Below are 14,369 nucleotides of genomic sequence, written 5' to 3'. Positions count from 1 at the left end.
GTGAAGTGTCGAAATTGGCAGTGGACATCCTCATTGTTGTTTATATTTATCAGGCTTCCGGAGGTGAAAATAAATCAGTGTATAGTTTCCTTTATAGAAAGTACCCGGAATACTCCAATATTATGTCAGTAAAAGTACCCGGGTAAGGACAATATTATTTTTGATAATGTCCTCATCCGGGCATTTTAACAAATTTTGCTGGTTCTCGCTCAATCAAGAAGTGTAGAAACTCGCAGTTGTTAACCAGTGAAAAGAGCGTATGGTTCGCCCACGCACATCTGTCAACAAAATCGGCAGCTTTGATTGGTGCGAGATTTGCTTCGATTAGCGATGAAGTCAACAAAATTTGAAAACGAAAGATGCTGAAAATACCTGGAAAGCAGCCAAGATGACACTAGTAATATTCTGCCAAGTAATATTCTACTCTTTGTGTATATCGGCCTGAGAAGAAGCTGCTGACGGATTTTGAGACGCTGGAAAAGCTTTCACCAGCATTTTTTTTAAAGTTAACGTTTAAGTGCTGAGAGAAAGCCGTCGACGATGTTTACAAGACAATAAAATGAAATTTCTTCCTTCTGATCAAATCAGCATGATATAAATAAAATATTGGATGGCTTTTTTTCGCAGGATAATAAATTGCACTCGCTATGACAATATTGCACAGCTCGTGCAATATATTCTTGTATCGCCCTCAAAGCCATCCAATATTATATAAATATCCCATTCAGCGTTGGAAACACCCCTGGTATTTTAACCGGCATAAAAAAAATCACAGCAAACTCACCTTGAACATGTACCAAAGTTGTTCGCGATGTTCATAGCGTAGCAGCCGTTCACGCTATTGGCGTCCTTCCAACTGATGCGACCCAGCAGCGGTGCGTCCTCCGCATCGCACACGTGCCAGCCGTGAGCGCAGAGGACCTTGCCCTTACGGATGAGGCCCTTCCAGGACCCGGCACAGGCGGCCACATCCGGGAAGTGGGACAGGCCCTCTGTTGAGCCGTCGCTGCACGCTGCGGGAGCTGTGAACGGAAATTAAAATTCAGGATAATAAAGGCGACTCATAATAATAATGATGACGCTTTATAGCGCTTTATACCAAACGTCTCAAAGCGCTTCACAATTATTACACCCTTCATTAGGGCACAAGACTTTTTTTTCTGCAGCTGCTCGAGATCGGCGCAATCTGGTCTCTACCTTCTTAGGTAACCATTTATACTCTTGGGTGGTGAGAGGCAATTGGAACAAAGTTTCTTGCCCAAGAACACCGCCACTTTGTTCCCCGTCAGTGTTGAAACCCACGTATTACGCCACAAATTTACTGTGTAAATGATGGGATTTTGAGCTCACTATCTTTATAAGCCTAACACGATGCGTGCACTAGTACATGCAAACAGGTGTACATGCGAGCAGGCACTCCCCCCCCCCCCCCCCCCCCGGCCTAAATGTGACCCCTCAAGATGAAATCAAAAATGGCCCTAAAATTTCAGATAAATTTATTTAGTAACCATTTTGCAAAAGGTTATAGAGAGTTCTTACATGAATGAGGAATATGAAAACCAAGGCCCAAAACCATAATTAATAATGCGTAATTTGCAGGCTCTGTCCAACACAATGCCAAGTGTATATTTCTGACCAAAAACACAGAATGCTGTTGCACACAGATGCATCCTAAGCAAATTCCTAAAATTCTTTTGCCCAGGTTATCAATAAACCACACAGCATTGTGTGAATGAGATAATGACATATTTACTCCATTGACAAGTGCCTCCTCCACAGTGACAAAGAGATATGACAGCGCGATATGGAAAACACTTGAACCCGTTGCACCCTGGCCTGTGCCTACAAGGAGATGCTCTGAGTTTGTTCACATTCCGATGAAAGATTAGGTAAAAAGATAACTCTAAAATACTTCTCATTTATTTTACTTTTACAAAAAAGATTGGGATTACTTTGCAAATGTGAGTATGACATTTTCAACACCCCTGCAAGTCTGTCGAAGACAAAATGGCAGATATGAGACCACCTATCTCACCCCTAATCTCTTGAGGCCAAGACACCTCCAGAAAAAAATGTCTTATTAAATCACTCATTTCTCCTGAGACCTGGACAATCCATGTATCTGCTCCTTTGCCTTCAAATCTCTGACTCGGCATCAGGATGTTTGATTTCGGCAAGTCATTGCACAGCAAAAAACAGGGATGAGAAGAGAGAAAAAAAAAAGAACCTTTGCAACATTCAGGTGCAAGATGGATTTATCACAGGCTTAACCTATTTCATGGTTCTTCCTGTCAAGAGGAAATGGGACCCTTGAAGGTCTCCCGATTTGAAAGCAAAATGACACTAATTGTGATTCACACCTCCGTAAACTAATTCTTCAACGGCTATTTTTTGAGGTGGCACCGGGCTCGCACAAGTCACACTCAGATAGTACCCACACACTCTGCGCTCCTTCGAACAAGAGGGTTACCAAAATACGCGCATGCCTTGTCTTTAAGAAAGCATGCAGCACTTGATGTAGAGTGCCGGACCCTAGATAGTGGTAGGTGGTAGAGGTCCCCAAAATCTCAGGATCGACTCAGGTCCAACACAGAGATTTTGGATGGTGTGAAAAGGCCTCAAAAAGACTCTGTATGGTCTCTAAGCCTTAAAACCCCGACACAAGCCGATGCTGAAAACTACCCAGGAAGGAAACTCTGATCTCACCGATTCACTTTGTTCAAGATCTATAGATCTGAAGAGATTCGGTATCAGTCTTACGTACAGAGAAGCTGCATGTATAAAGGCAGACGAGTGCATATGTACATGGGAGTGTTACCATCTAATCTAGCAGGATACATGTCTCAAACCGCGTAGCAAACTCAATTTAGAAGAGGATGCTGTTATTACAATGTAAAAGTCAGACAGCAGCGACCGAGGAAGGGGTGGGGGTTCTATAAACGTGGCAGCAAACCGCAGCAGCTGATATTATCAAGACTAAAAAAAAAAGAGGAAGCGCGGAGATGTCTCTGTCAATTTTTGGACGGCTTAATCATGATTTATCGGGAGGCTAGTTAACGCCTATGACAGGACAGAGCCTGACAGTATCCTCTGCAAGAGCAAATTATGCATGCACAACCAACGCACCCGATTTTTAAAGCATTTGGGGGCAATCATAGAGAGAACAGGCAGCACGGTCATGGATTATTTGTGTCCATGGGCAAGATATTTTGCAGTAATAGCTCATCTTCTGGTATCAATGCCCTCTCACGTGAGCAAAAATGTAACATATAGGTAGCACACATTCATTCCTAAATAAGGGTGTGCATTTACGGGTAGTTCGGGAACCAGGTACTTGATCAGGGTACCCGTTAAAGAAACCCAACCCCAAAATACAAATCCTGGAAGTTGTCTGAGGGGCTTCATAGCTTTACGCTATAAACTGCAATTTTCACGAGCGTCATCTGTCGTGCGTTAAAATGCACTCAAATGTGAAATCTGTTTTGGGTTTTCCATGTAGCCAGGTTTTCATTTTGAAAATTCCTCACAAATGGCATTCAAAAACCTTTCATTTTCATTTGTCTGAGAAGTTACTAAGTAATTTTATAAAGTTGGTTACGGGTACCCGATCCCATAATCTGGAACCGGTTCCTGACATCAGTGGTTGGGTACTCGGGTACCCGGTTCCGATGCACAGACCTAGGATAGGGGATGGGAGGTAACAGGGTCATTGATCATGCTCACCCTTTTTATTGACCTGGAGGAACGCATCTTCCCTGGCCGTGCCGGCTGAGTTGACCCTGATGCATGAGTACTGGCCTGCGTCTCTCGGAACTACACTTGTGATGTACAGGGTTCCTGAACAAAGTTAAGAACAAAAACAAAACACTCTCTTGTGTAATGAACAAGTAAGTACATTACCCTAACATAATTTTTTAATCTGTGTCTCAAATACTAATATATTCATCATCATGTTGCAATACACTATCTGAAAATGCAAGAGGTAGTTAGCACTTTCAGACCTTGCTGACCCTTGCTGTGACTCCTTGGAATAAAAGGGACCAAATTTGTTTTTGGTAAGGAGCACCATTAACTGCTTCAAATAATTTTCAATAATGGAAATCATTGAGTAAAGTGACGAACGCTAATGGCTGCATAGGGATGCATGTACAACTTATGAACATTTTATGACTTAAGAAGATGCAAAAACCCATAATTTTTACAAAGCTAGTGTGGTTTTTGTGCAGTATAACATTATGGTTAATTGATTACATTAACTATCTACTGACCTGTGGGTGCAAGATGTATTCTTCTGTCGGCAAGGTCAACTGGTGAATGATCTTTGAGCCACGTGACACTAGGGGTGGGGCTACCGGAGGCGTGGCAATGAAGGGTGAATCCTTCGCCCTCGTCGACGCTCACTTCTGGAGGTAGATGGGTGTGGATGACTGGCGCCCTCTCTATAGTCAAAAACAAGAACAAGCCTTGTAAAGCTGGTTCCAGAGTGCACAAACTTCTATTTAATTCGTCGCATTTTTCCATACTGGGCAACAGGTTGCACCCATGGGCGTCGCGAGGGGGGGGCAAGGGGGGCACTTGCCCCCCCCTGGAAAAGCAAAAAAAAAAAAAAAAACAGGAAGAAAAAAAAAAAAAAAAAAAAAAAGAGGCGCGAAGACAAAGTGGTGTAAATTTAATGATTTTGGGGGGGGGGGGTAAAATGTCCCTGCCCCCCTCTAAAACTGATAAATTGAGAATGTGTTGAGAAATACAAGCATTTTTTGGCAAAAAATTTTTTTGCCCCCCTCTAGAAAAAATCCTGGCGACGCCCATGGTTGCACCACGCCTTTTCCATACTGGCGAACATGTACATGTATGCAAAAATGTATATGTTCGCCGGTATGGAATTGATGCAATGGCCATTCACTGGAAGTCTTTTCATGCATCTGGTCTACACAATGGGCAGGATTTATCCAATGCATTGGCGTTACGGGTAATCCTATACAATAGCACTGCCCGGCTCTCAAGTGACAGTCACTGAGGTAATAGGCCAATGAGTCAGTCAGTGAGTCAGTCGGTCGGTTAGTCAGTCGATCCATCAGTCAATGAAATAGGTACATTTTTAAAAGGAAACAGGGCTCAGGAATTTTTGCAGGGGGGTGGGTCAGACCCATCAGATTTTTTTTTTTATGTCCGATTGTTGTTGATAGGTGGACATAAAGGTAATTATTATATATATATTTATATATTTTTTTTGTCAGAGCTGGGTGGGGGGCGACGCCCCCCTTCTGGATCCGTGCCTGGGGCTGGCCCTCTTAGACCAGCAAAAACACATAAGATAAAAGGCAATCACACTTCTCAGCTCAGGCCCGTCGCCAGCCCCGAGCATGGGGGGGGGGGGGGCATAGTACCAACTAGGGGGGCCCACTACCATAGCAAATACAAAAATATGTATTTGTGGCTTTTGTTCCCCCAGGCCCCCCCCCCCCCCCCTTGGCGATGGGCCTGTCTCAGCTGCATAGCTTTAATCTAAGTTTTTATGTAGCATAACAAAATTGAAAATATATCGTAAGTCTATCCTGCCTAATCAACTTTGCCATCAGACATAACATTTGCCATTAAAATAGTGCCTTTGTATGCAGGGAAGCAGCCATCAACCACAGGCGGCAGGCCACGCTTTGTTTTCATTGTCAAGTCTACTTAAGGTCTAAAGAAATCACACACCAGATAAAAGAAAACGGTCTCAAATTCACAGCACCATTCTAAATTGAGAGTCATAACTTCTGAAAAACGACTCCACGTCGTCGAGACCTCCGCCCATATGCATACATGTACATGTAATTCTTTTATTGGTACTGCGGTAAGTGGTCGATTTCTCTGTCGCCAGAGCGCTCGTAAAGAGTTTGACATAGTCACCTTTATGACTAGGTCTGGCGACCGACCTACCGTCTAGGGAACTCTTAGTCATAACCAACTCTCAATATCGCTGCCAAAGTTTTGAAGAGCCGGTACTTAGGATTTAACAAAATAACAACAATGTGAAATGTGAACAAAGGTCCCGCTAATGATTTTTAGAGTTTGTTGTAGTAGGCCTACCTGCCGGGTCAGAACTTGATTTTAAAGTTTTTCTTGTTCAATATCATTCAAGAGCAAACTGAGAAAATACAAATTTACTTTGAGTTTGAGTGGGATCCAGTCTGAGAGATGGAAGTCCTTTTTACCACAATTCTTACTCCAGCCCACCCCCCCCCCAAAAAAAACTTATTAAAAAATAACAATAACAATAGGCCTAATTATTGCTTGATTCAGAAATTTTAGAAAACGTTATCAGAACCCAACACTTCATTTGAGAATTAAGGACTTAGAAACCTTTCCAATATCTTCAAAAAAATAGAGACAGATTTGACTCACGATTTTCTTCTGCTTGTTAACAATTTCTCCCTAACTTTATTTCATATCTCATTAAATAACACATAACGCGATGTATATTTCAATATATTAATAGATTTAAAAAAAAGTTTTACCAAGTGTGCTGCCCAGGGTATGAACTATTAAAGTTTTCAAAGATGAGAAATTAGTTACAACCACAATTGAAACTACATTCAAACAAAACAACAATTAGAATGAATATTATGAGCAGAACAACTTTGTGCAAAGACTGCAAGCAGGAACATGGTTGGATGGTTGCCTAGGTAGTACTCACTATGTCAAAAAAGACCCAAAAAATATCAATCTCTTTGAAACTCCCAATGTGCAGACACAACAAAAGGTACGTATGCCTGTGGTTTTTCCCAAGTTTGCAGTCAACGTAATGCAATTTTTAATTTGTTATCATATTTGGTTCTAGTTATCAGACCCTGGGGGAGAGACCAAAACTCCCAACACCAAAAGAAACCACTGCAATGCTGCTGTCCTTGACCATGAGGTCAACAAATGTTACCCCAGGGAGTTGAGGCCGATGTTATCCCAGTAGGAATGGCACCAGACTTTTCAATCTTCTGTATTTTTATTTTTTTTACCTATGCCAGTCAGGATTAAAATGTGAGCCTTTCTTTACACATTTCATGTTTCAAAACGGTAACTATTTTTGCAAACAAACCAAACTAGATTTATGAACAGAATATAGGTTCCAAAAAAACCCGGGTAATTCCAGCATTACGAAAGGAAGTGTAACGTCTGTGACAGAGCCATTTAACCTTGATATCTAATTAATGCCTCAGGGAAATGATGATCCAATACTCCTTGTCTGTAAAATTACTTGTTTGATAATAGAGTCTGAAAATAAAAGGTCAAGTGGCTCAGCTTCCGGAACCCTCGCTCGGCCCGCCCATGGGCATTTTGGTTACACCTCTATATTCCGACACCCCTATGTTCCAACACCCCTATCTTCCGACACCCCTATGTTCCGAAACCCCCATGTTCCGTCTGCACATATTCCTATTCCTGACCCTAACCATAACCCTAGCCCTAGCCCTAACCAGGAGTAACACAATCTTATGTGCGGGATGTCGGAACATAGGGGTGTCAGAACATAGATTAGAGCAGTCATGGGCATTTTACACTAGGTTGCCCTTTCGCTTGCAACAATTTTTGGCAGAATGATTTCTAGCTGTAACAATTAACCCCGAGAAACGTGTTGGAATTTGCGTTCTTAAAAAAAGTTGAAAAATCACTTGGAGATACTTAAAAAGAATTTCTTCTACGACCTTACACATCCGGCATTTTCATTGTTAGGTTTCCTTGTTCGTTTAACGTTTGTTTACACATCGCGTTCTTGCATGAGAACGAGAATGTATAACAACGCAAAGATTCACCTAGCTACCTGCAGCTGATGGGTTCTAGATTTAATCGGGCTGACTTGTATGCAGTCCTTAGCAGTGGTCAGTTTAGAAGAGCGCCACCAGGGGTGAACTTTCAGGCTCGATTGCTCACTTGTTTATAAATCTACGCGCCTTGTGCCCTGGTTTTTATGCAGCATGTAAAGCTAACCTGGAGGTTGGAATCCCCACCTAGGGCTCAATAATCCATTCCAACTGTCTCTCAGAAGGCATCAAGCTAATTTACAGTGCTTGTATGGTCTTTTTTTTGGCTTTTAAGTTCCCAAGACTGATTTGATTTCATTTGAGCTTGATGATGACCCCTACTACTGCCACAGCAGCATATTCCACGTCAAGGACCGACTGCACTAGGGAACAAATTTCGAAAAATCTAGTCTGGGACCCAGACTTTACCAACCTGACTTCCTGCAGCACAGCACCCCGGTGGTGATACCCGGCCGGTAGGCGCACGCCTGGCCGTAGTGGGAGTCCATACAGCAGCTGGCGTCAATCCGACCGTTGCCCAAGCAGGAGGTCTGGCCGGGGTTCTGATGGGGGCACCCACGGCCCACGCCCCCCATGTCATCCTGTCAGGTATAAACCACGAACAACAGTTACTAGGGATCATGTCAAGGGGAGATTGTTTTTCAATGGGTTTTAGATTAAGGCATTTTGGCATGGCTCAGCTGTGGCGGGGAAAACCGCCAATAAAAAGAGGATATGGTAAATATTATCTAGAAAACAAGCTAGAAAAAATGGGTCTGTTTTGATCATTTGAACTATTTTTCTTTAGTTTGTAAGCTACGATCATTTGAAATCAGATATTACTGATAGTCATGGCACAATTTCAGACGAAAAATATTCCCAAAGAAGATTCGTGTTGATTGATGTTTATCAATTCCCCAATGCCAAGCAGCATACATGTGAGCAATTCAGGTGTTATGTAATGTCTCTTACAGAGCTTTAAGAGCTCAGTGAATAAACCTAAAAAATGTATTTTTCAAATCTTATACATCCATCATCTAGTAATTGTCAAGGAGATTACAGACTCAGAGTTTTGGATCATTTCTCTGAATCATTAATTAGATATCATGGTTAATTGACTCTGTCAGGGACATTACACTTCCTTTCACAATGCTGGAATTGTCCATACATCAGTATAAATTTTTGTACATGATTCAAATATAAATCTGTAAGAATTGCACTGCATTCTGCATGCATGGACTGTTTTTTATTGAAAGGTTCCAGTATGCGGGGTAACCCAGCTCCGGTTACTCCCTCACAACAACAGTTTAGTCTTTAAATTGGGCAAAACTTCCTTCTGTGCGGGAAAAACTGCAATTGAATCAGGAAACCGCCCTTCCACCCCAAAAACACAAGGGAGGAGGAAACATGGGGGGGGGGGTGTTGCAGCATGGAGCATCTGTCATCCAATCAAAGACTTAGCTTCTATTATTTGACTCGAGGGGGCGACAGCTCCCTTCCTGTTTTGGGGCATAACCTTTGACCCCACCACCCAAGCAGTCGGGGTATTTATAGTAAACATTTCCCAAAGCCAAAGGCAGAATTTATGTGCACCGGTTGCCTTTGTGAGACAAGTCTGGTTGAAAACAAGGTTGCCTAACGTTTCAAAAAAAAAAATTTTAAAAACATCTTTAGCATAAAAAAAACACAAAAGGCACCAAAATACCCTTGAAAATGGCAAAACAAAAATTGAAAATAAAGAAAAATGGGATACAAAGTTGCATTTTCAAGGATTGCATTGAAAATTACATTGCATGGGCCATTTTAATGTACAACATTTGCTTTTGCTGTAATTTTCAGAAATTAATGAATTTGGGGAATCAGTACATGTATGTTATAGCAAATAATGTTAAAATGACAAGTTTGTTTCACGTTTTGGGCTTGTACCGGTAGATGCTGGAAAAACTAAGAACACCAATCATGTTCTTGTAGTCTGGTTCCCTGACCCCACTTAAGATGAATCGGAGCAATTTATAGACTTTGGGGAATTGTGAGGTCAGAGAATCAGTCTAGAAGGCTTGTACCCCTTCACATCAATTGCAAAGAAAACGTGGAATAACTAATAAGGAAACATGAGGAGCAGTTTTTGAAAATATGCCAGTTTTCTCCAACGCTGGTCGGCCGACCACCGTTGGAAAAATACCATTTTTCTTGAAAATGTCAGCACACCAGGAGCCACGATTTTACAGGATGCTTTAGACTGTCATTTCATAGCAATCCAGTTAGGTATTTCGTGACAATTTGATCATTTCGTTTTGTGATGTTTGCAAATGTTGTATCTTTCCTTTAAGCATGGAGGAATAAGACCTTTAGGAACTTCTTAATCCTCCATATCAATCATTCATGTACGCTACTGACAATTTCAAATTAGTCATATCAGCAACATTTCTAAAAAAAAAAACAGAGCTGGGAAGTTTCTACTCTGGATTCTTGAAGGCAGAGAACACCTGTTACAGAATTTGGAAAACCAAGGGCACATGTTGGTAGTCCCACTCCACAACTTTTAACCAGATGAAAACAAATTTTCCAGCTTTATCAAATTTTCTTTTCTCCCTGTTGACATGTTTATTTTTCAATACCAAAAAAAAATATCTGACAAATGACAACCTTGGGAGAAAAACCCCAAAGTTCTCTGGGTTGGTCTGCAGTTGGATAATAACATGCATACTTATGTCATTCAGTCCGGCCAGCCCCAATCTCATGCCTAATTGAATCTCAAAACCAGATTAGTGATTACCCAGAGTTGTACTGGAGAGGTGATAACAAGATTACTTTGGCAGGGTTGGATTTGGGAGCTGGTTTGTGGTTGTATTTCCAGCAAGAACAACAATCTACCAGTGGCACAGTTTTCCCCCAAGGTGACAACGAGTTGACAGGAGAGAGCTGCAAAGTGGGTGTGATGTGCCACAGAGGTCGCCTGTCTATCAATTACTAACAAACTGCTTACAGATCATGGATGGCCCATTTTGCACTTTCCACAAATCTTGGACTGAAAAAAGTGGTGGGCAGCCCTAAGAATAGTCAGGCAGAATCAACTGACTGACTCTACATTGAAACTTTGCATTTATAAACTTTCGCAGTATACAACAACTTCATCAGATGCAAAAAGATGTTGGAGTGATTCTGGAGCAGTTTTGTAGTACCCACACTCAAACTCGAATAGTACTTATGAAAGTTATTCTTGTAATCATTCTCAAGGAAATGTACTCGTACTTGTACTCGTAGGAAAAAAATTACCCGAACTTGTGCTAGTACTCATGACAAAGTACTCGTACTCATACTCGTACTCTTGCGAATGTTCTCCGTCAAGACATTTTTTGTAAAGCACTCCTTGAAGGAAAAGAACCAGTTTTCTACTGTTTGGGAGGCTTCTGCATTTGTTTAATGCCAAGTTTGACAGCAAAATGCTCTTGAGAAGACGTGTAGCCATTGAAATTTCCTCCTAATGTTGAAATGTATTCGAGTACATTTTTTGGTGCTCTACTCATAGTCGTGAGAAAAAAACTAGCCCACCTCTTTTTTTGTTCAATTCAATGCAATTCAATTCAATATAACATTTATTTCCATACTGAACAATAACATACATGTAATAGAAAGCAAAATACAATATTGTGGAGGCACAATCCTAATAAGCTAAGGCTTGTAGCGGAGCGCCTTGTAGCGGAGTGCCTTTAGAAAAGAGAACAAAGACATCAAATAATTGTTGAATCATACATTTGCAATAGGCCCTGATGTATTTTGTCTTTAATTCATACATTTGCAATAGGCCCTACATAGTACATTGATGTATTTTGTCTTTAAATTTTTTCTCAGCAAAGTTTTAGTACAAAATCTGTTAGAAAGGGTGATGGTTCCTTTGAACACAAAAGTATCAGCAAAAAAGTCCAGAAACTTGAAGAATCCATCTGTCAATGTCATCTTGGAAAATCTGCCATTTTAGGGAGGCAAAAACGGGCCGCCTCCTTACTTTTTTTTTGAAACCCCGGACGAGAAACTTACTTTTTTTTCTTTACTGGGCCTTATACTGCACCTTATGAAAATAGCTTATGCAAACAGATTTGTGCACCTAAAGACAGGATCCTTCTGGGACGTTTTGGCACATTTCTTTTACAAATTATAAGACCTGGTACAATTTTGCGAATCAGGGAAGTCCATCATTGCAGTCAGCCCATTCATCAGCTCAAAATGGCGCCCCCTAGAGACATCTTACCAGTTTATCTCGACCAGACCACAGCGCACACGGTTTTAAATCCATCTTCTTAAGGCAATTAGTTCAGTACAGTAGTCTGCACAAGTTAAAAAAAAAAAATTTTAAGCAAGTACTGTACGCACTTCTGCTACTAATCTGGGTATCGCATCCCAAACGTATCATCCAAATCCCAAACTGCCTACAAGCCAGACCGATAAGGTCTTGTTGACCTTGCTGCTTTCCTCCTCAAGATCAAGAGTTTTAATTGGGGTTGTCAGACCACCGCTGACTGAAAACTGGAAAAAACAAGAAATCTTTGGAGACCCTAGAAAATCAACTTGAATATTCCAATGTTTCTACGTCGAAGAAATTTGATTTTCAAGATTTTGGGACAGTTGAAAACATATGTGCATCGCAAACTTGTTGGGAGTAAGTGTTTTTATTATTCAGATTGGACCAAATCAGTTCATTATAGTGCTAAAACTATTCACAAGATGATTTAGGGTAAAAATGACTCATATTTTTTAATTGAAACACTTGAACACGAATTGCTTCAGTCAAAATTAAAGTTAAAACTTGATCTCTTTGACTGACTGAATCTCACTCTAAATTGCCTTGTCCCTAGTTTCAGGTGAATGGGATAAATAAATTTACTCAAAATGAGTGAATTTTGGAAATCAGAGAGTAAAATGTATAGCACCACATTTTTATTACTAAATTGATTGGACCTTTTGAACAGCATGTCGTTTTAAATCAAGCAATTTTGTAGAGCAGTAGGACCGCAAGTCATTTAAAAAGCATAATCTTCCCGACTCATATATGCAGTTGTTGGTTTCTTCAACTAATAAACTCTGATGATTTTAAATTAATCGCAGAATCTTTTCTAAATCCAGTAAAGTAGTTTACTCAAGGACACCACATGCATAAGAACACTATATATTTACACTACACTGTAGTAAAAATCGTTTAAAAAATACATAAACAATTCCCCCCCCAAAAAAAAAGGAAATATGGCTACTAAAATGTAATCGATTGATACATGTGCCCATAGAATTTGTATATTTATTATATCTGTAAGATAATATATTTAAATTAATCACATTTCATATTTTTTTCTAAAGTAAACTTATGTGCATCCTCCCACCACCCCCACCCCCTGGTGCTCAATCGGTCTCAAAATCTACATTTGTCAGCAAAAAAAAAAGGAAAACAAGAAAGGACACATTGTGATGGAAGACCAGCTGCAACAATATTCAATACCAAACTCAGAGAAAAAAAAGTGGCCTTCAATAGTAAGCTTGTACAAAAACCTTGCACACTCTTATGGTAATTGCAATAATATCAATGGTCCTTGTTTTTCTCAAGTATGTTGTAAGTACATGTACCTGTGTAAGATCCATGCCAAGCAGCAGACCACAAAATCTGGGAAGAAATTTGATACAAGCCAGCGTCCTCCAAGAGGTGAGCCCTAATTAGCCACGTTAGCCAAGCAAATTGCTGTGACACAATCGAAACCTGAGAGGGACAGGATGTTTTCACTAAGAGGGTGGGATTTACTGCTTGTCTTCATCCACTTAAATACATCATTAAGGGCAGAACAGACAAAAAGAAAGCGGCCTTGGGAGCTTTTGGCCAGTAATCCAGCAGCCTTAATCCTCCTGCACCATTTCTCTTCCCTTGGTCTTGGGGGAAAATGCCGCGCTTTTCTCAGCCTTCCTGCTGTTACAAGGGTCTTGGTCAGTAATCCGGGGTATCTTTTGATCTCCTTTTTTTTTAACTTGAAACATGGAGGTAGCTAATGACAGGGCTGTGGTGTTTGCAACATAAGGTTTGCAATGTTCTCCATCATCACGTGGTATACCCAGCAGGATTTGAGAGGAAGGGGTACCCCCAATCTCTATTGCAAACCCTAGACTATTGTTACCTAACATATCCACCCTAGATATCTCAAAAGAATTCCTGATATTCTGGTTACACGATGACCAACACAAAGGAGGGGGGGGGGCTCCCTCCATCTCATATCGTGCTACATGTGTCAAGTGGTCATACTCTGTGGATCAAACTTTTTTGATGATTCAAGCCAACAGCAAAAAAATGACCCTTTCACGCTAGATCCAAAAATCTCTGTGCCGGACCTGCATGGGTTGAACCCTGAGATTTTGACAACCCCTTTTAACTTAAGGCTGCCCCGATTATACTGAATACTTGATCATCAACCAAATATTTGATTAGCTTTTTGCTAATTTGAATATTTGAAAACAAAAAACTACGCACATACAAACACGACTGTGATGTAATTTTATCATAAAAGTTGCGGCGCTTTATTGTCAGGAACCACCTTTTTGTCGACAGTTGCTTTTTTG

General features: G+C 40.8%; 1 protein-coding gene across 1 annotated transcript in view; it reads right to left on the bottom strand.

Moving 5' to 3' along the window:
• Positions 1-14,369, bottom strand: part of LOC119739807 — a 44,665-nt gene that overhangs the window by 13,661 nt on the left and 16,635 nt on the right. The window contains exons 3-6 of the mRNA XM_038214891.1: positions 8,212-8,380; positions 4,269-4,439; positions 3,724-3,837; positions 785-1,022 (exon numbers count right to left, since the gene is read on the bottom strand). Of these exons, the coding sequence (XP_038070819.1) occupies positions 785-1,022; positions 3,724-3,837; positions 4,269-4,439; positions 8,212-8,380 (692 nt within the window). The remainder of the gene's footprint in view (positions 1-784; positions 1,023-3,723; positions 3,838-4,268; positions 4,440-8,211; positions 8,381-14,369) is intronic.

Source organism: Patiria miniata, unplaced genomic scaffold (assembly GCF_015706575.1).
Source record: "Patiria miniata isolate m_02_andy unplaced genomic scaffold, ASM1570657v1 HiC_scaffold_4, whole genome shotgun sequence".
NCBI classification, from domain to species: domain Eukaryota; kingdom Metazoa; phylum Echinodermata; class Asteroidea; order Valvatida; family Asterinidae; genus Patiria; species Patiria miniata.
The sequence above is the reverse complement of the archived record's forward strand: the minus strand, read 5'-3'. Positions and strand labels throughout refer to the sequence as shown.